At 33.3% G+C, this 22,290-nt stretch overlaps 2 protein-coding genes across 4 annotated transcripts in view; both read right to left on the bottom strand.

The window, feature by feature from the left end:
* The window catches only part of LOC117118546 (amyloid beta A4 precursor protein-binding family B member 1-interacting protein-like), a 44,375-nt gene that overhangs the window by 5,394 nt on the left and 16,691 nt on the right, over nucleotides 1–22,290 (bottom strand). Inside the window, exons 6-11 of one of the 3 annotated variants that reach the window (XM_033263164.1) lie at nucleotides 22,083–22,155; nucleotides 21,326–21,415; nucleotides 20,216–20,305; nucleotides 19,467–19,556; nucleotides 18,376–18,465; nucleotides 17,377–18,054 (exon numbers count right to left, since the gene is read on the bottom strand). In XM_033263164.1, the coding sequence (XP_033119055.1) occupies nucleotides 17,981–18,054; nucleotides 18,376–18,465; nucleotides 19,467–19,556; nucleotides 20,216–20,305; nucleotides 21,326–21,415; nucleotides 22,083–22,155 (507 nt within the window). In that variant the 3' untranslated portion in view covers nucleotides 17,377–17,980. Of the gene's footprint in view, nucleotides 1–17,376; nucleotides 18,055–18,375; nucleotides 18,466–19,466; nucleotides 19,557–20,215; nucleotides 20,306–21,325; nucleotides 21,416–22,082; nucleotides 22,156–22,290 lie in introns of those variants that run through there. The other 2 variants (XM_033263165.1, XM_033263166.1) reach the window with 2 other exon arrangements.
* LOC117118548 lies at nucleotides 124–9,050 on the bottom strand. Its single transcript, XM_033263167.1, has 5 exons — nucleotides 8,880–9,050; nucleotides 8,235–8,479; nucleotides 1,951–2,010; nucleotides 993–1,085; nucleotides 124–275 (listed from the first exon to the last, which is right to left on the bottom strand). The coding sequence occupies exons 2-5, from the start codon at nucleotides 8,460–8,462 to the stop codon at nucleotides 129–131; spliced, it is 528 nt and encodes a 175-aa protein (XP_033119058.1). The 5' UTR covers nucleotides 8,463–8,479; nucleotides 8,880–9,050; the 3' UTR covers nucleotides 124–128.

Genomic DNA, 22,290 nt, shown 5'->3' on the forward strand with positions numbered 1-22,290 from the left:
TATATAGAATATATTTTATAGAAAGGAATTTGTGGTGGGTGGAGATATGCTCTCTACCGAGTGCTCTTGTTATTGTTATTATCATGTTATTGTTATTACTGTTATTGTTACTATTCAGATCTTTGTTACTATTGTAAAAGCTGGCATACCGGCTCTGTTTGAGCGGGATACTTTGCGCAACAGCAGCCAGTAGATTTTTGGACTATGCTTGTTCCTCTGCCAGCAGCAATACATACGGCTAAAGTGCAAATGAACGTAAAAATATCTGAAACCAACTGTATAATAAAACAAAAAATAATGCTTAGTTATAACGGTATATTCTGAATCAAATCAACATTAACAACATTAAAGAGAACGGGCTAAGGTAATGTGATTATTGATTTTTAACAAATATTTAATAGCCCAATTCAAGGGAATACTACATCTTCACAAATTTGACATACTTGAACATATAGGCCTACGTAATAATTATTTCAAACAGCCCAATTTAATCCTATGGGCTAGACAAATTTAAAATATCCGTCGAATACGGCATAAAATGTCAATGGTGTCGTAAATAATGTTCTCACGAACTGACTAATATGTTAATTACCTAATTAATAATTAATTATGAGAATAATACAAACATTGTGATTTATAATTACAATGTATTTATTTATATAATAAATACAAACAAAAATTCTGTTACGATTTTTTTTTTCTGGTCGGAAATTTCCACCGAAAAAGTGCAACTTTTCAATCTCGAAAGTGATTTAAGCGTATTTTCGGTTGGGAATAGCGACGATTTGTATCGCTCGTAATTAGTCCAAACGGATCCACAATTTTTCCAAACGGGGAGGCGGGAGGGGTGGGGATGGCACAACAGTTTCAGAATAGATAACTGAGTAGGTTTATAGCACATAACATCATTATAATATGCACTGAGATTTTAAAAATTTAGTGGCACGTTCCCCGATTCTGGTAATAGAATACCGTATTTATTCAATACTTACTTTGCGTGGCACGAAGATTTGTATAAAAAAGTACAGTGACTGAGAAACAGAGGTGATACAACCGAATAAGGACATCGTCTGATAAGCCACCACCTATAAAAACCACAAAATAAATTATTACTTGGGAAAAACCAGGACTTTTTAATTTCATGTTTTCAAATATTTCAGATGCCACAGTAATTTAAAAATACACATAACATACTCGATGTATTAAAACCAGAGCGAATTAAAAACAAAATAAGAGGCTCAACAGTAGGTTTGAGGTTTGATTCGACATTTTATTACTATTAGTTTCTTGCTACACATACGTGCAACCACTGACCTCTTCTATGATAGCTAGATTGCTCATTGGCTGGTTTTAGTGAAGCCACCGACGCCATGTTTGGGGGTTGGGGCTAAGTGAAGTACCAGTTTAGACAAGTTTTTTGGCATTTGTTAAATTATTTTTTTAAATAACGATTCTAGCAAAACCTTTTAATAATACATTTAAATTTAAGGTAAAGATTACTTTTCAAATAGGCTAATCTCACACAAGATAGAGTTCTCCACAGAAAAAAACCGTTCCACTGAAATGCATGAAAAAACCTCTACAAAACTTACATCACAGTGAATGTATAAACACTTTTGGCGGCCCGTTTGGAGAGGGTAGAAATCGTTGCCATAGATACAGTTCACCCTCCAATTCGTGGTCTCGAATTAGAGGGGTCTCGAATTGGAGGGTGCACTGTACAAACAAGTAGGCATAAATAAATCAGACGAATAAAATGACAGACACAAAAGTGCAGAATCGTATGACCGGAGGACTTTATTACAGTTTAAAAAAAGCGCAAGCGAAAACAGACGCATGATCGACGTCACTTAACAACGCGACTTCGCTCAGGCTTTTGTAAACTGCATACAGTGGCGTCAGTGGTTTTATCTGCACAATGATCGGACGATCAAATGGGGAAAAACTTACTGCACATATGTTATTGTTGGAGGCTGCTCGTAGACCGACTGCTCCTGAAGGAATGTACAGCTTGTAGTGAAAGAGAAAGGAAATAAAACAAATTAATAACATTTAATATAACTGCAAGATTTCTAATTATCATTTTTAAATCAAAAATAATTAAAGAGCCTTAAATATTCAGTGCCTAAGCTGAAAAAAGGTTCTTGTCGCATCGTCTGTCGAGTCTGACAGAAAAAAAAAGATATTTCCTACTCCGACTCTGCTATAGTGTTACGTCATGATACCACGTGATACTACTTCGCTGCTACTGTTGCAAAAAGCGTTCAACCTGACGCCATTTTCTTCAATGGCAAACCACTGATCCCAGTGGTTAACGTTAATTATTAGGATGTTGTCTTAATTTTTTTTGTAAATTTTGATTGATTAAATGCGTGTTTGATAAGTAATATAATGCGAGCTTTTGTGTTTTTAGTACATTTTGATGGTAAAATATTTGATTTTAAAATGCCTATTCCAGAAAGCCTATGAAGTCATTCAGGCGTAATGAACGGTAACCAACGTTTGTTGACAACAGAGAGCGCCACCTGGCGTCGTGGCGACACGACTGTGGTACTCTATAGCAAAAGGAAATCGTTGTGAACTTTGTGTGCTTTGCGTTTCACTTTAAGCTAATGGTAACACAAAATGGAAACTAATGGTAACACCAAGTTATTTAGTTTGAAATTACGTTATAAATACGTACCGGTACAGTATTTATGATGCTACAAAAAATACCTTGTCGTAGTCATCATAAGTTTCGCTATATTCATAAGGTCCGCTTGTTATATAGATTCGGTAGTCATAATTCTTACTTACTTCAGGACCCATGTAGGCTTACGCCTGTCAGTGGAGCTAGCCTCTTTCTCCATTTCTTTCTGTCCAATAGTTCTCCAGTAGTCATAATCAAGAAAATATTGCTAGTCGTGAAAATGAGAGCAGCTACACATAATTTGCTAGCCATAATATTATTTTATAAAGGGATTTCTATTCATGGAATTAGAAAATGGTGGTTTGCTAGTGATAATAATATGTGACTTGCGAACCCTTTACTATGACTTATATTATCTTTGATTTGATTTGAATTTATTTGGTTCCACTTTAAAATACAGGAAAATAATTATGAAAAGAATCTAAAAACAAACACAAAGCAATTATAATTCAAAAAGAAATTCTAAAGCACTATGTAAAAATAATTACTTAAGAGATTAAAATCATTAGAAAACATTCAGCTAAAAGTGAAACTAGGAATAACCCATAAAGTGGAAAAACCACTTATTTCCAATGGGTGTCCCAATCCCATCTATTCTAATAATAAAAAAAAAAGCAGCATGATAAAAAGAGAACAATATAAATGGATTAAAAAGTTAATAATAAAGGCAGAGAACAAAGCATCATTAAATGCATGCACCCATCCAAAGGAGCCTCAAACGAGGGATGACAGCCTGGACACTGGCTAACGTAAGTTCCACTGCTTAACCTCAGATAAGATAGTAGGGCTTACAATACACTTTTTTACCTCTATGAATACACCAAGTATCGAATTGCAGGCCATTGTGTCAGAATTCAATATTTCGAAGTTAATTATGTCATAATCGGGAATGAAACATTATCCATATTTGCTAGCTTATGCACAAATACCAAAAGTGTTTAACCAATACATTACCTCTAGTAGGTGACATAGCTATGAGTAAACTAAAGATCAAAGCATTCTTACTGATCAAAGCTACTGATCAAAAGCTACCTATAAAAAAACAAAGAAAGCTCCTTTGTAGCTTTAAGCCCATTGTTAAGCAATGGGTATAGCAAACGCTTCTGCAAACAATAAGTTAGATAGAACAGTTTTGAGAACTGTCAATGTTATCATTAGAAAATATTAAACCTAATTTCATACCTTGTAAACCTAAAACACATTGGACTGCCTCACAATTGCATATATGATCATATGTATGCGATATGATTTACTATCAGATCGTGAAGAATGTTCTGTCTAGTTATTAAGCATCTATCTATCTTACCAATATAATCACTATTACAACCTGGAAATTTAAAATGATAAACAACAGAACTCCTAATACTCCTATAGGGGTTTGATCTTTACTAGATATAAAATGAGAAACGTTTTTGTACTGCCGTAAAGTTATGAATGTTACCTCTTTAACTAATTATTTCTTTGTTTAAGCATCTACGTAAAATGGATTCACCTGTTTTTGATAGATAAGGCAATCTAACCCAAATCTTAATCAAGCTATCATCAGTAGGCTATGTTTACATCTAGGTTCATTTAATTTATTGAGTACATGGTTTACAACTTTTAAAGGGTACCGTACCCATTCCACGACATAAATTTTCTAATGTTAAGTCTGCTTGAATTTTATCGGGAGTACACAATTTGTGGGCTCTTGAAATAAAACTACGAATCCCAAGAAATGTTATGGTTCCATGGAGCAAAGCCATCATAATGGATTTATTGACCTGTGTGTGTATTTTTACAATATATACTCATGCTTCCTACACTGTTGTCAAATTGTAAATCCAAAAATGTACTATATCACAATTTTCAAATTATTCAAAGGTAAAATTAATCTGTTTATGAAAAGCGTTAAAGTGACGTAGGATGTGATGAAAATCATTAGGTTTAGTTAGTACTAGTGTGTCGTAAAAAAAACGAGTATAAAACTTAATAATACCTGATTCTATAAATTTAGGAACAATAGACTCTTCTAGTTCAGTCATTAAAATATTAGCTAAAACTGGTCCAAGGGGTGAACCCTGAAACACCGTCAGTTTGTTTACAAAATTCATTATTACATAATACAGTTTTAGTACCGCAATCCCTAATTAATTTCCTTAAAGTACTTTTCTTAAGATTAGTAGATATCAATTTCTTATTGTAACCCTATCAAGAATTATATTAATTACCTTAGTAAGGGGAATATTTGTAAACAGAGATTTAACATCAAAAGATACAAAACGGTAACCAAAATTATATAAATGGTCAGGTATATCTTTAATACTTTAATACGGTCAGCAGCATCAAACGCATTTTTAAGTACTATTCACAGATAGATGCCCTCATAAGTTAGATAAGAACTTAGCTACTGAATATTACAAGTGCTGGTTGTGTCAATAATAGGTCTTAGAGGTGAAATATTATCAATACTGTATCCTTGTGTAAATTAGGTAGATCATGAGCTCTAGCAGGCATGGTTGATACTGGACGAATTTTTCGTATTAAAACTCAGTTCTTGTCTATTAAAAAGTGTTCGTAGGTAGGCTTGTAAGGAGTTAAGCTGTGGGGTTAATGAACATTTAGATAGTTTTTTTAAACTTAGTTGAATCAGAGAACAGCTGGATATAGATGTAATATAATCAGATTTCCTCATTATCGCAACACTATTTAACATATTTATTGCGTAGGATTATTAAAGTATTAATACGTCTGGCATCACAATTTAAGACTGGATACGTATTCAGTTTGAAAATGTATACTGTACTGAGAATCACCAACCCAACGCCACAACGCCACACATGTGACAGTTAGGAATCTTTTTCAACCAATCAAAGGTAAGAAACATCATGTCTATATGGATAATTATTTTTCTTCCCCAGATCTATTCACCCAGCTAGCTGATGAAGGTTTTAGGTACTCTCGTATTTTGCGCAATATAAATGAATAACCTTTAACCTTTATTAAGATTTGTTGGCAAAATTTTCAGCTTCAAATTTCTCATTGTTTTCATTTTTTGTTCCAAATATGATACTATCTGTCTTACAAGATGTAGTAATAGTTTGTTATTAACTAACAACCGCTGACATTGTTCTAGACTTTTCCTTTAGCTTGTTAGCGATAGAAATTGGTCTTTATGGGAATATTTGCGCTATCGTCTGTATATAGCAGAGGTATATACAGTCAGAATTAATACTGCTAACCATGTCGTTCACATAGATAAGATACGGTACAGTAATTACCTTGGTGGACTCCACACTTAACTAGGCCTATGTCAGATTATTTACCTGAACAATTTCTTTTTGTAGATAGGACCTGAACCAGTTAATAACATCTAAGACATTCAAGTTTTCCGGGTAAAATTCTGTGATTTACTGAGTGAAATGCCGGCCACCTCCCCTCCCCCTCGGGGAGAAAACCACAGTTCGTCGGGAAGGGAAAAAAAGCTGTATGTATTTTCTACATAGGCCTATTAGTAGACACTTTATCGATTAAATAAGCCTTTAAAACCCCAAAGTTTCGAAAAATTTGGAGCCGCGCCTGACCATGCTCATTTTGCTGTCGTCGGGGACTTCCACCCTTGGCCGTATTAGACATTAGTCTGTGGAAAACCCAATTGTAATTCATATATAAGTTCTTCTTTTCAAATACTCAATCATTTGGCTTTCCCGAATCCTGAGATAGAGGTGAGTATATTAATTGGACGCCAGAATTTTTTACGATCATTTCAAAACAGGATAGATTTTTGAGTTTTTAAAGTCGAGAGTGTGACACCTAATGGGGAGATTAATAATAAATACAATTTGTTTCTTAATAGCACTTGCTCCATCTTTTAAATCTTCGAAAATACCATCAAGTTCAGCTTCGATGAATTCTTCATTAACCTCACAGGTTAATTTTAACGTAATCTCAGGGACTAACTTTATCCTGGTAAAACTCTTTGGTAGACTGTTTACGTATTTCATTGGAAAAACACTGCATTTTTGGTTTAACCTAAAGATGAAGAGACAGTCAAATTTGAAAACATTGTTTAAGCTGAAATACCAACTCAAATAATAATTAATTCATTTATATATCTGCATGTGATTCAGGGGCGCAGCCAGAGGTAGGGGCGGTCGATAGGTCCTGATCTCCATCAAATTAATAAAAATAAAAAAATAAAATATCTCGATTATAGTACCAAACGATAGATAATCTGAAAAAAATAATATAGGCCTAGGCTTATATGAAATGTAAGCCACTCTTCTTTTATTATGATTTACACAGTAACTGAGTAAGCCTAGCCTGAGACCGGCACGTACGCCATGTCATCTAGAAATCTCGAATGTGTGCACAGAAATATTAAAGTTGAAATAAAAAACATTTTGTTGCAATCACAGTAACTCACTGGTTACCTGTATCGAGGTAGCAAATGAAAGCACTGCAATTGATCACAGTATTATTTGTTATAATCAGAGATGAATGTAAATTAAGTCTTCCCCGGTATAATACTATTTAACCTCCCTGTGCGACCACCTCCAGTAAGCGATAGGCCTACCACCCTTAACGTCCGCTCTCATATGATCCAGTTTGTTCTCCCTATCTAATCAGTACGACCGCGACCACTTTTTTGACTTTTGCACTTTTCTTATGATTTACCTCCCGCAAGCGACCACCTTAAAAGTTTGTAATATCTTTTAACAACAAATACAATCAGATTTTTTAACAAGTCGAACCGACATTAGACTCGACGACTGTGCACCGCTAGCTCTGTCAAAATAATATTATAGTCTTAAGAAAATAACATAAAAACGATAATAAGATAAATTGGCCAAAAGTCTACGAAAATGCTTGTAGTAGGTAATAGAACAACATGCCTGCTTTTAAGTCCCATTTTATTATAGGCTTTCATCGGGGGTTCATGATTATAAAATCATTATCCTTTGTTGGTAAAATCTCACACTAAATGTATTTTCTTGTTTACAAATTGCTTTCAGGCTGATTTTTTTGGTTTTTTTGTTCTTGCAAAAGGAATGTCTGTCTTTTTATATTTCTGAAATCATAGGCATTTTTGTATTACGTTTACAAAAAGTATTTGAAAATTAAATTGGTAATACTTGTTTCTCATATTGGTACAAAAGGGACAAGATCTGAATTTTATGAAGGTAAAAACATTAAAAATATTATTTAGTTTCTTAAATATGGGTTTATTATGGGACGTAATAGGAGATAAACAAGTCACAGTAATGTAATCGTACGACACGTTTCTGTCATTTAAATAATTTCATAAGGTTTTTAAAATAATCTGCAGAATATTATGACTAACGAACATCTAACAGTGCTTGTGTTAAGTCAAACCCTCTTAATTGCTTTAGCAAACCCATCTTTATAATATAACCAAAAACCTTTTAAAATTATGATTAGCAGACCTTGTGAATATTAGCCTTATGAACAGAAAATCATATGAATATCGGGTGAACCTAGGTCAGAAGTCATTATCAAAAGGATATCAACAATATCCAAAGAATATGACTTACATATTACTTACCCATATACTTAAAGTCACAAGAGAAATGCCTGCATTTCTTCTTCTTTCATTGGTAATATTTGTTGCAGCTATCCAGAATCCCAAAATTATGCAAAAGGTCGCAAAAACAATTTGGACTATGGCGGTGGATTTCACAGAGCTCCTCTTAAGGGGTTGACGAATTTTGAACGTTACCGGTTCGGTCACAGGTTGCTGGACAACCGTAGTAATTCCAGTATTTGCTGCCATAACAAAGCTTCATAGACCTACATTTAAATTTGATTAATAGTAAAACAGAATCCAGAAGCAACGAGACCTCAGTAGTCCTCAAATTATAAACACAGTTTAATTAAAAGTAAGTGAGAAGCAATCCCATTACTAAATGTAAATGAATGTGGAACAATCTAAATATGAATCCACTTTTAAATGTTTCATTTTTGTACCCTTTTTACGCGTGTCATTAGCTGTTTTAAGCCTATTTTAAACTATATTTATGACACGGCTGAAAGAAAGCTGTCGAGAGTGCACAGTGAACAAGGGAATGTAGGCCCATTTTATGCGAAAAACCTATACTAATAAATGAACCAATTTCATGCATATAAACTAAAGATAGAAAAAAAAATGGAATACACCAGTTTTAGCTGAACATTGTTTTAAGGCGCTTACCTGTCGGAAAACACTTCTCAGTTAGTTGACACGGTTGTGTTGATTTTGAAAACAGCTAGGATATAGAAATTTAAGAATTATAAAGCTAAAACGAACCTAAAATATATATTAAAATGTTCCACTTCCTACTAGTCCCCTAATGTTGCACTGCCGTGGAAGAACTGATCATTACCCGTATAAAATCGATGCGGCTACAACAATAAGTGATAATAAGAATAATCTTGTAGCTCAGATACTCATGCGCATAGCACATCACGATAGTCAACAGTTTCAAGACATAAGCCTACTAGGCCTATCTATTATTAACCTAATAATTTAATATTTCACTTGTATTTGCATATGGATAAATATGTACGCAAACGTTTGTTTAAGTAAGTTACGCTGTTATTTTGTGAGCCGAGCCCTTGTGAGCCGAATAGGCCTAGCCATGGAGCAATATATTCCTCCATAAATGATCAGTTAATGCCGGTACCGGCGCTGCGCTGGCAGTTGCGGGTTCCCAGGAGCCAACCGAATTTCAAATATTATTTGTAAAATGGGGAATAATTAGGGGAGGGAAATAGGGGAATAATTAATCTTCTTTTAATCTTTAATCTTACCTTTCTATTATGACAATTTTGGCATATTAATCTGCTTTATAATGGTATCCGACCAGTTTGTAGGGTACCACACTGTGCTTTTGAAAAATGATGGGTAGGTCAGGGAGGAGCCGTGTTTATATATAGATTAAAAGGCAAAATACCGAAAAACACCAATGTTGTGCGAAAACATATTTGAAGGCATGGCTATGTTAAAATTAGAAATAAATGAAGTATCAAGCATCCCCTAAAAACCCTACCTGCGAACCCTACAAGGGATTTTTATGCCATGGTCCTGGCTAGAGCCCCTTAATTCAGGCGGCCTGTCGGCACATTTCTGTAACTCAGTTACAGAGAAGATATTCAATTATCTTCAAAGTCAGTCCAAAGTCAGAAAATAAACAAAATTATCAACGAAATTGAACCAAGAAATATGACAGAGCAGTAGATATTAATTTTTAAAAAATAGAATGAAAATTACAAATTCAAAGAAATGCATTTCTTTTCTTTAATGATCGTATATTATTTTTTTTTATTGTATTTGATTAATTTATTGAAAACACAGTGATTTAAATTAGGAAACTCAATTTCGTCAGTTTCCTTGATACTTGTATTCCATGTAATTGTTTTCAGAACTAGTTTATATACAGTATTAATCTAAAAGGGTAATAAAACATTCTAGTATTCTCAATCACGGTTTTATGTTTTACATTACTTGGTTTGTAAGCTTATACAGTATGACTAAATTACGATTGGCTTTTCCAAGCCACTTGTCCAGCTGTTTTAATAAAGTATCGCTAGAAGGTATCACGGAATAATATTATTGCTTCTTTGGCTGGGTGGTTGCCTACAGCCCTCAGGTTCGCTAATCCTTCACGGAGATTTAAATCAGCAAATATCATCTTGGCATCGTCTAAGGCCATAATCAGAGGTTTTGCGAATAAAATTATGCAAGACACAACTTGCTTTCACACATTGCTCGGCTTTAGATTTATCATCCTATGGAAAATGCGGAATTTGGCGGCCAAAATGCCAAAAGCATTCTCTGATATTCTCCTGGCCCTGCTAAGTCTGTAATTGTAAATGTAAATGTAAATTTGTCATCTTCCAAATGGTTTCCCGGGTATGGACGCATTACGTTTTCCTTTAATGGAAAGGATTCGTCACCAACTATAACGTGAGGCATCCATCTCTCCTAGTTCAGGTGCGCCTGGAAGATATTTGTTTTCTGGGATATGCAGTGTTCCATCGTATAGTGCTTTGACAAGCTCCGTTGTTGAAAATCCCCTCATCGCTGTTGGACCCATAGTTCCCGATATATCTACAAATGTAAAGCAGTAATTAGCGTCGACAAGTGCCATGAGAACGATGGAATGCGTTGATTTGTAATTGAAGAACAGGGAACCCTGGATTCTGGAGCGAATATCACAATATGTTTCCTATCAATTGCACCGATGGCGTTTGGATAGTTCCAGCGTTGACGAAATTTCTCAGCAATGTTTTGCCATTCCTCTTTCGATGGCACAGCCAAATATACGGGTTGCAGTCTATTCCACGTCGTCTCACAAACCTCGGACACGATCCCACTTATAATTGAATTTCCCACTCTATAATTGTAGTAGAGCGATGAGTAGGAATCTCCGGTGTCAAGAAATCTAAAAAATTAATATAACATGAGTAGATAGCATTTTTGCATAAACTATTTTTTTGCCGTATTTTTTGTATCATCATTATTATCATTAAATATCAATATTGTAGTATTTTAATTATAAATATTAACGTGGTTTATTAATTTATTATTATTTTCAATCTTTCAACAAAAAAGGTTGAACAGGGGTGCCGACAAGAGGCAAAGAAAGGGAACAAATTTGGCCGAAGTCTGCACAGATCATACTAAGAATAAATTAAATCAATCTGTGAGCAGTAAATTGATTATTAAAATCATGTAAATTTTTCAAAAAATATAAGAAAAATTAATATCATCACAATATATATTATATTTTGTAATAGTATATAATATTGTGATACAGTATATACATTAATTGTATGATATTATGTATACATACTTCAAGCAAATCGAAAGACTTGCAGAAGAAATGTTATCTCGAAAATGTGTGTTCTTCTGGATATCTTCACAAGTTATATAACATTTCAAATTGCCTTGGCGACGTCCGGACATAATCGTAAGATTCATCTTAATTTGAAGTCACTCAGTTCCTTCATTATTAAGGTGGTGAACTGCCCATATCTTTCTATTTCAGGATTAATATCATTTATACATTTCCTTTTTTTTTTGGTTTTTCTTTTCGGAATTGAGAGCGGCTACTAGCAGTTCATCACACGCGTATTAAGAAAAAATAACGGATCGGAACGAGTGTGAACAAACCTTTCGTTGTGGAACGTTAATTCTTTTCGTTAGCGCATTGGACACTGTCCGAATCTCGGTTCGGATCCGATGTGAATGCAGCTTAATTGTAGATTATTATTCATTTACTTATTTCCTTTAAGGTAACATATAATTATCCAAGTTAAACTATGTATTGGTGCTTATTAAACATTTCATTTGATAGGCCTATTTAATTATTTTTTTGGCTAATAGCCGAATTATTAGTCTAATTTGATTTACAGAATAAGACAAAAAAGAATAATTACTACAATAAAAACTACAATAAGCCGCTATTTATTATATGAATAATTAATGGCAAGATAGTGCGTCATCGTGATTTTTATGCTATTGTTTTACTGTTTTTAACTGAGTTTCGACAAAGTGGACTCAGCAATCTGGCATTCTGGCATTTGGCAAACTGGGTTTCGACACCTTGGCCTTATTATTCATTCATTCATCTTTTATTTCGGAATTTCATGTCCATACAAATGAACAACAGTTAAACCAATACAAATGCATATAAATATAAGACAAAGGTGAAAAATAGACTGCATCAAGGAAAACATCAAGATCAGGAAATCATCTTAATGGACGACAGTGTTCCACTTATTATACATTTTAGAATTGGAAAGAGCATAATGCTTAATAGCCAAAACGATTGAATTAGGGCTGATTTTCACACGGTTCCTGAAACTATGTATAGAGTTTCTCAGATACTCGTCAAAAGACGGTACACCATTGGATACAAACATAAAACTCGCACTACAGTGCCTCGGTGTCGCAGTAACATTATTATTGACATTGATATGGCATTCAGATAATTTACATTTGCAAGACCTTATCATATGCATAGAACGTTTGATTTCCTGAGAAGTTCATCAATAATGCCATGCCAATCAATAATGTGACCGTTAATTATGAAGCGCCAAGTGTAAATTTATTATTTAACACAATTATTTATATATAATTCATTATTTAACATATAGGCCTAATTAAATAGATCACCCATTATTTATATATAATGTATTTACGTCTAAAAGATTACATGTAAATAATTCCGTTAAAGTTTTCATTGTTTATATATAGGCCTAATTAGTTTAGTGATTTCATTATATATATAAATAATGAAAGGGTAACCAAACATTATTTATATATAATAAGGTTACTGGTTTCATTATATATAAATAAGGAAAGGGTAACACATCATTATACAGTATATAAATAATGAAAAGTAACTTACAATTACAGACCTACTTACTAATTATTCGCACAATGCTCGTATACAGGCCTATGGATATAGTGTATGAGACCTACATTATAATATTTAAAATGTTAATACATATAAAAATGTGTAATAACAAACAGTATTCCCCCTCGGCGTAGACGCTGGGTGTTGATGAACCTCGGTACTATGCCTACCACCAGTAGCTGATCCGGACATTTCCCCGGACATTGCCCCGGCGGCGACAGACTCAAATTGAGATTCCTGAGGGCCGCGGCGTTCACTATGGGGTTCTCTCAATTGATTTGAGATTTGCAGTACAGCAAATTCAATCAGTGATGGAGCCAGGATCTGCCCGACGGAGGGGCTAAATTATATTTATATATAATGAGTTTAAAGTCAATTCGTTATTTATATATAAAGGAATCAGTGAACTTATATATAAATAACTGTAAGTTAATTTTCATTATTTATATATAATGGAATCAGTGAACTTATTATATATAAATAATTGTAAGTTACTTTTCATTATTTATATATAGTGATGTGTTACCCTTTCCATATTTATATATAATAAAAACAGTAACCTTATTATATATAAATAATGTTTGTTTACCCTTTCATATTATAATGAAATCAGTAAACTAATTATAATATAAATAATAAATTAAAAACGTTAACGAAATTATTTACATATAATCTTTCAGATGTAAATGCATTATATATAAATAATGGGTGATCCATTCCATTATATGTTAAATAATGAATTATGTATAAATAATTGTGTTAAATAATAATTTTACACTTGGCGCCTCATAGTTTATGTTAACCCCATAGAAAGGTAGAGCAGCCTTGAAAAACAACGATAACGATTGCGTCGCTATCTTAGTTCTTCGGTGCAAAAGTCCAAAATTCATGATAAAAAATTCATATTTATTTATTTTATTTATTTATTAATTTCTTTTCCCAACCAACAGCAAACACAAAGTTCACCACTTACAGGAGGGAACACAAACCACAACGAACAATACAAGAAATACATCAAACATTAAACCGAACTAAAGTCATTACAGAAAATATCTAACTCAGAATTTTTTTTAAACAAGGGAATTATAACTTTGACTCAATCTACAAACATAACCATTTTTTAAAACATTAACTCTACGAAAATGAATATAAAACGTAGGATTGTTTCTCAGACGGCGACTGTGGACTCTAAGATTAATATTAGAAACTAAATTACAATTGAACATGGCATTAACACATTTATATAAAAAAACAAGATCAACAAAATTTCTACGGTACTCAGGAGATTGAATGTTAAGTAAAGGGGAAAATTGTGATTCTGGTTGTGGCTGATGTAACGCAAAAAACGATTGTGCAGCATGTGAATGCGTGCAGATTGGGTTTTAGAAATTGAATTGTAAATAACTGAACAAAATTTAGGGTGGGTTGAATAATAGTGAAATAAAGATGAATTTTTGTTCGTCTGTCACAGTTTTTACAATTGCACCACATCAGCCCAAGCAGTCTATTGCACTTGCCAACAAGATAATCAACGTGCAAAGAAAAACTACGGGTGCTGTCAATAAAAATACCAAGATCCTTCGGTGAATGCACCCTGTTAATGGGATTGTCATTAATTAAATAATCGTGCATTAATATGTTCTTTTTCAAGGTTTGTTTCTCAAGATTTACCAGTGACAAAGCCAATTTGACAAGAGGCAATGACAGGAGAATATGGTTAAAAATAATCCTTTCAAACAATTTAGAGATGGTTGGTAGCAGCGAGATCGGTCTATAATTAGAAATAGATTTCATGGTTCCCCCCCCCTCCCCACTCCTTGTGGATAAGAACTAGATTTGAACGTTTCCAAAAAGTAGGAAACTGTCCAATTTGGAGAGATCTATTAAAAAGAGTGGCGATAGGATAGACAAAGGACGAGAACATACTTTAAGGACATGATTACTTATCTTGAAAATCCAGACACTTTTAATACATCAGTACTGTATAACGCAATTCATTGGAAAAGCTTTAAAATTGGACTTTTAAAAGAAGTTCTATGTATCTGTAGTTTGTAGCAGGCCATAGATATAACTCTGGTTGGGCTACTATACTAGAATATAGGGCCAAGCGCGTGGGGTCACGATTAATTTACTTTACGCCACTACCATGTATATTATTATAGTACTGTAACAAAAAAAAAACAACATTTTTCCATTGTCGGAATTATAACTCAACGTCCTATGGCAGTGTGCCAATGTATTAGAAGTAGGCCTACTTTTTTAATGTGTATGTCAAGTATGTGTTTTATTATGTAAATTACAAAAAGCAAGGGTGTGCAATAGTTTAGTTAGTACCAGAGTAGTTAGCTCTATAATTCAACAAAATTGTTTTCTTTTATTACCTTTGGACATCATAGTTAAATTGTATTTTTGAAATTTCAAATTACTATCAAATTAATAGTATTATATACTGTAGATAGATTGGGGGGAGGGGGAACAGGCATTATTTCATAAATTAAACAAAATAAAACACTGCTGTACTGTATGCTTTTCTGTGTTTCTTTTATTAAACACCACCTCGCAGCTATTGCTGAATTACATGGTAATCAATATTAAAATTTGTAAAAGAAAAAACAAACATCAAAGTAAGACCATAAAGAATAAGAACATCTAAAAAAACACCATCAAACAGTAAGAGTAAATTTTTTTTTTTTAAGTGTTTTAATGGAACGTTAAAATTAGAAAATAAAAAATATATACTGATTGTATTAAGGTGTTTTTACTGTATAATGACAATGATTATTATTGTTATTATTACTATTGATTTACTTATTAAAAAAGTTGAAATAAGTAAAGGTTTAGCATTTAGTTTCCTGATACGTAACACGTCTTAGATTGATAATTTCAGTTATCAAACTATCAGTAATCTGGTAATCAAACTTCTGTAATAAAACATGTAATAAAAAAAATTATTTATAATATTATTAGTACATGAACATTTATAATTTTACATTTTCCTGTGGTATATTACACACTGTTGCTTTTTACAGTCATAAACATACTGGATATAGGCCTACACATTTATTTAATTTATAATTCCGACGATGGAAAAAAGACTTTTTATTTTTTATTTTTTTTACAGTACTGTAATATTATGCAAGGTAGTCGCAGTCCATACGCGTAAAGTAAATTTATCATGATCCCACGCGCTTGGGCCTACGAGTAACTAGCTGCAGAGTCTGCTAACTACAGGTCGAATAAGAGCCTCATTTTGGTACATATTTTGCGACCTCCTTTGGACCTAACAGTTGTATTTGGACATAATAATTCCTCCCTAAAACACAAATAAAGTTAAGTCATCTTTTAAATTATATTCATCTCTGTCACCGTTGTCCATTATGCCTCGCGGAAGCCATGGCAATACGCGGTGTAACCAGCGTGACCACTCACAATTTTGATATACCCAATGACTGGGTCGAAATTACCCAAGATTCAGCAAAAATTGCCCAAAATTACCCAAGCTTCCTGAAAATGCATTAAAATTTGAAAAAAAACCCCGTGTTTTTCGCATGTATAGTTTCCCTTTTAGTTCAATTTATAACCATTTTTTATTGTAATTGTTTGTGTTAATTATGAAAATTAATATTCATGAGGTGATAATACAGATAGAAAAATACGCTCTCAGTCGGTCAGTGTTAACAGTAGATCAGTGATCAAGTTTTATTATGTAATGCATTAATTAAGTAAGATCAATGGCAACGCAAATCACAAATAAACAATTCTGAACCCATGTTTATAGCAATTAACAGACAATTAACAGTGTTATGTGCACTTCGTTGTGTTTTGCTTACTTGAATAAACTGACATACTTTGTTACTTCGTAACTCTTCCTCTATGACAAAAATATTAAATTTTCTTAGTAAAAATAAAATACCCAAGGATTTCAACGGAATACCCAAGAACCCAAGACCAAGTCAAAATACCCAAGATCTTGGGTAAATACCCAAGCAGTGGTCACACTGGGTGTAACAGAGCGGCAGAGAGCGAACAAAAGCGTAGCCCTTCGGTAATGAATATTCATATTAAAGTATAGCGCCACCAATCAACTTGGCTGGGACGTCTAGGGGAAAAAATCGCGCGCTTCCTGCAGAAATCGAGTATGGGACGCCAAATAAATTAGGTATGGCGCACAATAAGCACAATAAAAAGTGGATAACACAAAATTAGGGCCTGGATACTCTTTTCTGGAACCCAGCCTAATTAATGTTATCAGTTCACATAAACGACCTAGAATAGTACCCTGCCTAAATACCTGACAGTTGAGTTTATAGAAACACAAATATTTATATTTCATATTTAGTACTTAGGAGCAGTTTTTCCTTCTTCCTCGAGTGGTCAACATGCTTTTTAAGCACACATGCAACCCAACCAGCTATCCATTTTGCACCATCTCCCTGGCTGAGAGAAGAAATGTACGGTACATTGGCAAATGTACATAAATTCATTTCAAAGTCTAGGCCTATAAGCTGATTGCATAATGTTCTTTGACTCTTCTAAGCAAATTTATAGTCACTGTGTTCAATATTTTTAGTTGGCAATCTGCTATAATTTAATATCTATACATTTTAGAAGAATTTGACCTAATTCACTTTATATCGGGTTCTTTTGGACATAAGTTGACGAACGGGTGTAATTATTTACAATGCTAAATAATTCCCTCGTATTTTGCATCTATATAAAGTCCTCGGAAGAATATATTTCACAAAAAAATTTGTCAATGATTTAACAGAATTGAAATTTAGATTTAATTTCTTCCTTTCTTAAATTAATCTTCAATTCCATTACCATCTAATTTTACAAGGAACTACTACTACTACATTTTCAAAACGTCTCTCGTATCAAAAGTATGTTAGTTGTTAGATGCAATTGTGTTCAATCCATTAGGATTTAGTTGTTCAACTGGTGGTGGTCCGGCATTCATTCCTGCAACATAATCCAATCAATCAATCAATCATTCAATCAATCAATCAATCAATCAATCAATTAATCACTTAATCAAGCAATCAATTTTTATTTTTATTTATTTATTAGGATTTACATATGCACACGTATCCGGAAGATCATCGTAACGGCTTAATAGCTCACAATGGACTGATAATCGTAACGGTTTAATACGTCACAATGGATTGATTACGTAGCGTTCTATACGTCATACATGATTGATAATCATAACGTTTTAATACTTCGCACATGGTTGATAATCGTGACGGTTTTTAAATTTGATTCAATGAGTACTATTCTTACCGTGCAGCATAGTAAACTCTTGCTGCAGTGGCAACGGAGCTACGGGATAGGGATTTGGTTGTTGAACTGGTGGTGGTACGGCATTCATTCCTGCAACATAATTTTATCAATCAATCAATCAATTAATCACTTAATCAATTTTTATTTCTATTTACATAACACACATATCAGGAATAACTGCTCAAGGCGCTTTTCCTCTTGCTATTGGAATGCGCCACCTCCTCTGCTCCCTTTTTTAATACGTCACACATGATTTATAATCATAACGTTTTAATACCAATGTCACAAATGATTTATAATCGCAACGTTATAATACGTCACACATGGTTGATCGTTTTAATACGTCACACATTGTTGATAATCGTACGTCACACAGGATTGATAATCACTTTATTTGTGACGTATAAAACCCACTATGGAGAGAGACCCCTCTCTTATCGAAACCACTCAATACCTGAAATTGTTACTCACGAGCTTCTGAATGAGAGGTAGGTCTAATACTGTTTTTGCTATTTTTCTCAGTTCTAGTTTTACTGTTTTGTTATATGCTTTCTTTGTATGCTTTGTTATATATTATCCTGATGCGCTATTCTTTTTGGAGGTTTTTTTTTAAATAAATTTAAATTTGAAAATTTGAATAATCATGCTGTTTTAATTTCACACAAAATTAATAATCATATCGTTCTAATATCGTCAAACACACTTGATCGTTTTAATACGTCCCACATGATTGATAATCGTAACATTCTAATACGCCACATATGATTTGAAATCATAACGTTTAAATACGTGACATATGATTCATAATCGTAGCATTCTAATACGTCACATGATTTGTAATCGTAACGTTTTAATACGCCACACATGGTTGATAATATTAACGTTTTAATCGTCACATATGGCTGATAATCGTAACGTTTAAATACGTCATAATGGATTGATAATCATAACGTTTTAATACGTTACACATGATTTGTAATCGTAAAGTTCTAATACGTCACACACGAGTGATACTCATAACGTTTTAATACGTCACATATAGTTGATAGGCATAAAGGTTTGTCTTTACATTTGATTTAATGAGTACTTACCGTGCTGCACAGTGAACGCTTTTTGCGGCGGCAACGGAGCTACGGGATAGGGATTTGGTTGTTGAACTGGTGGTGGTACAGCATTCATTCCTGCAAAAAAAATTTAATCAATCAATCAATCAATTAATCAAGCAATCTATTTTTATTTATTTATTAAGATTTATATATGCGCATATATCAAGAATAACTACTCAAATCGCCTTTCCCTTTTTATTGAATATACAGAATCAGACACAACACGCAACCTCCTCTGATCCCGTTTTTAATACGTCACATATGATTCATAATCGTAATGTTTTAATACAGTACGTCACTGGATTGATAATCACAATGTTTGAATATGTCACACAGCATTCATAATCGTAACGTTTTATTACGTAATATATGATTCGTACTCGTAACGTATTAATACGTCATACATGATTCATACTCGCGACGTTTTAATACGCCACGCATGATTGATAATCATAACGCTTTAATACGCCACACATGATTCATAATCGTAACTTGTTTTTAGTTTGTTCCCTATGATTCATAATCGTAACGTTTTAATACATCACATGATTCGCATTTGTAACGTTTTAATACGTTACACACTACTGATAATCGTAACGTTTTATTACGTCACATAATTAGTATTCGTAAAGTTTTAATATATAAAAAAATAATAATCGTAACGTTTTAATACGTCATACATGGTTATTAATTGTAACGGGTTTTTATTGTGATCCAGTGAGTATTATTCTTACCGTGCTGCACCGTGAACCGTTGTTGCTGCGGCAACGGAGCTACGGGATAGGGATTTGGTTGTTGAACTGTTGGTGGTACGGCATTCATTCCTGCAACATACGGTAATTTTATCAATCAATCAATTAATCACTTAATCAATTTTTATTTCTACTTACATAACACACATATCAGGAATAACTGCTCAAGGCGCTTTTCCTCTTGTTATTGGATACAGAATCAGACACAATGCGCCACCTCCTCTGCTCCCTTTTTTAATACGTCACACATGATTTATAATCATAACGTTTTAATACCAATGTCACAAATGATTCATAATCGCAACGTTATAATACGTCACACATGGTTGATCGTTTTAATACGTCACACATTGTTAATAATCGTACGTCACACAGGATTGATAATCACTGTATTTGTGACGTATAAAACCCACTATGGAGAGAGACCCCTCTCTTAACAACGAAACCACTCAATACCTGAAATTGTTACTCACGAGCTTCTGAATGAGAGGTAGGTCTAATACTGTTTTTGCTATTTTCCTCAGTTCTAGTTTTACTGTTCTGTTATATGCTTTCTTAGTATGCTTTGTTATATATTATCCTGATGCGCTATTCTTTTTGGAGGTATTTTTTTAATAAATTTAAATTTGAAAATTTGAATAATCATGCTGTTTTAATTTCACACAAAATTAATAATCATATTGTTCTAATATCGTCAAACACACCTGATCATTTTAATACGTCCCACATGATTGATAATTGTAACATTCTAATACGCCACATATGATTTGTAATCATAACGTTTAAATACGTGACCAATGATTCATAATCGTAGCATTCTAATACGTCACATGATTTGTAATCGTAACGTTTTAATACGCCACACATGGTTGATAATATTAACGTTTTAATCGTCACATATGGCTGATAATCGTAACGTTTAAATACGTCATAATGGATAGATAATCATAACGTTTTAATACGTTACACATGATTTGTAATCGTAAAGTTCTAATATGTCACACACGAGTGATACTCATAACGTTTTAATACGTCACACATAGTTGATAGGCATAAATGTTTGTCTTTACATTTGATTCAATGAGTACTTACCGTGCTGCACAGTGAACGCTTTTTGCTGCGGCAACGGAGCTACGGGATAGGGATTTGGTTGTTGAACTGGTGGTGGTACAGCATTCATTCCTGCAACAAAAGTTAATCAATCAATCAATCAATCAATTAATCAAGCAATCTATTTTTATTTTTATTTATTTATTAAGATTTATATATGCGCATATATCAGGAATAACTACTCAAATTGCCTTTCCCTTTTTATCGAATATACAGAATCAGACACAACACGCAACCTCCTCTGATCCCGTTTTTAATACGTCACATATGATTCATAATCGTAATGTTTTAATACAGTACGTCACTGGATTGATAATCACAATGTTTGAATATGTCACACAGCATTCATAATCGTAACGTTTTATTACGTAATATATGATTCGTATTCGTAACGTATTAATACGTCATACATGATTCATACTCGCAATGTTTTAATACGCCACGCATGATTGATAATCATAACGCTTTAATACGTCACACATGATTCATAATCGTAACTTTTTTTTAGTTAGTTCCCTATGATTCATAATCGTAACGTTTTAATACGTCACATGATTCGCATTTGTAACGTTTTAATACGTTACACACTACTGATAATCGTAACGTTTTATTACGTCACATAATTAGTATTCGTAAAGTTTTAATATATAAAAAATAATAATCGTAACGTTTTAATACGTCATACATGGTTGTTAATTGTAACGGGTTTTTATTGTGATCCAGTGAGTATTATTCTTACCGTGCTGCACCGTGAACCGTTGTTGCTGCGGCAACGGAGCTACGCTGTTCAGTGCGTTACTCGTCATCACAACCTACAGCAAAAAATCAAAGAATCAAGTTGGCATGGCTCTATAATTGTCTGAATATAAGATTAGAAGTATAGAACCTTTATCAGTGACGGTCAGGTTATTTGAAATAAATATTTGAAATACAATATATATATATAT

Source organism: Anneissia japonica, unplaced genomic scaffold, assembly GCF_011630105.1.
Source record: "Anneissia japonica isolate Jap-2015-1 unplaced genomic scaffold, ASM1163010v1 scaffold287869_len1821871_cov162, whole genome shotgun sequence".
Lineage (NCBI taxonomy): Eukaryota > Metazoa > Echinodermata > Crinoidea > Comatulida > Comatulidae > Anneissia > Anneissia japonica.

What these genes read in the sequence shown, in the direction of transcription:
- LOC117118548 (XM_033263167.1), bottom strand. Translation starts at nt 8,462, where the DNA reads ATGGCAGCAAATACTGGAATTACTACGGTTGTCCAGCAACCTGTGACC. An exon ending in CCAACAATAACATATGTGCA is followed by an intron (nt 1,086 to 1,950) that starts GTAAGTTTTTCC and finishes TGGTTTTTATAG; the next exon opens with GTGGTGGCTTATCAGACGAT. An exon ending in AAATCTTCGTGCCACGCAAA is followed by an intron (nt 276 to 992) that starts GTAAGTATTGAA and finishes TTTATTATACAG; the next exon opens with TTGGTTTCAGATATTTTTAC.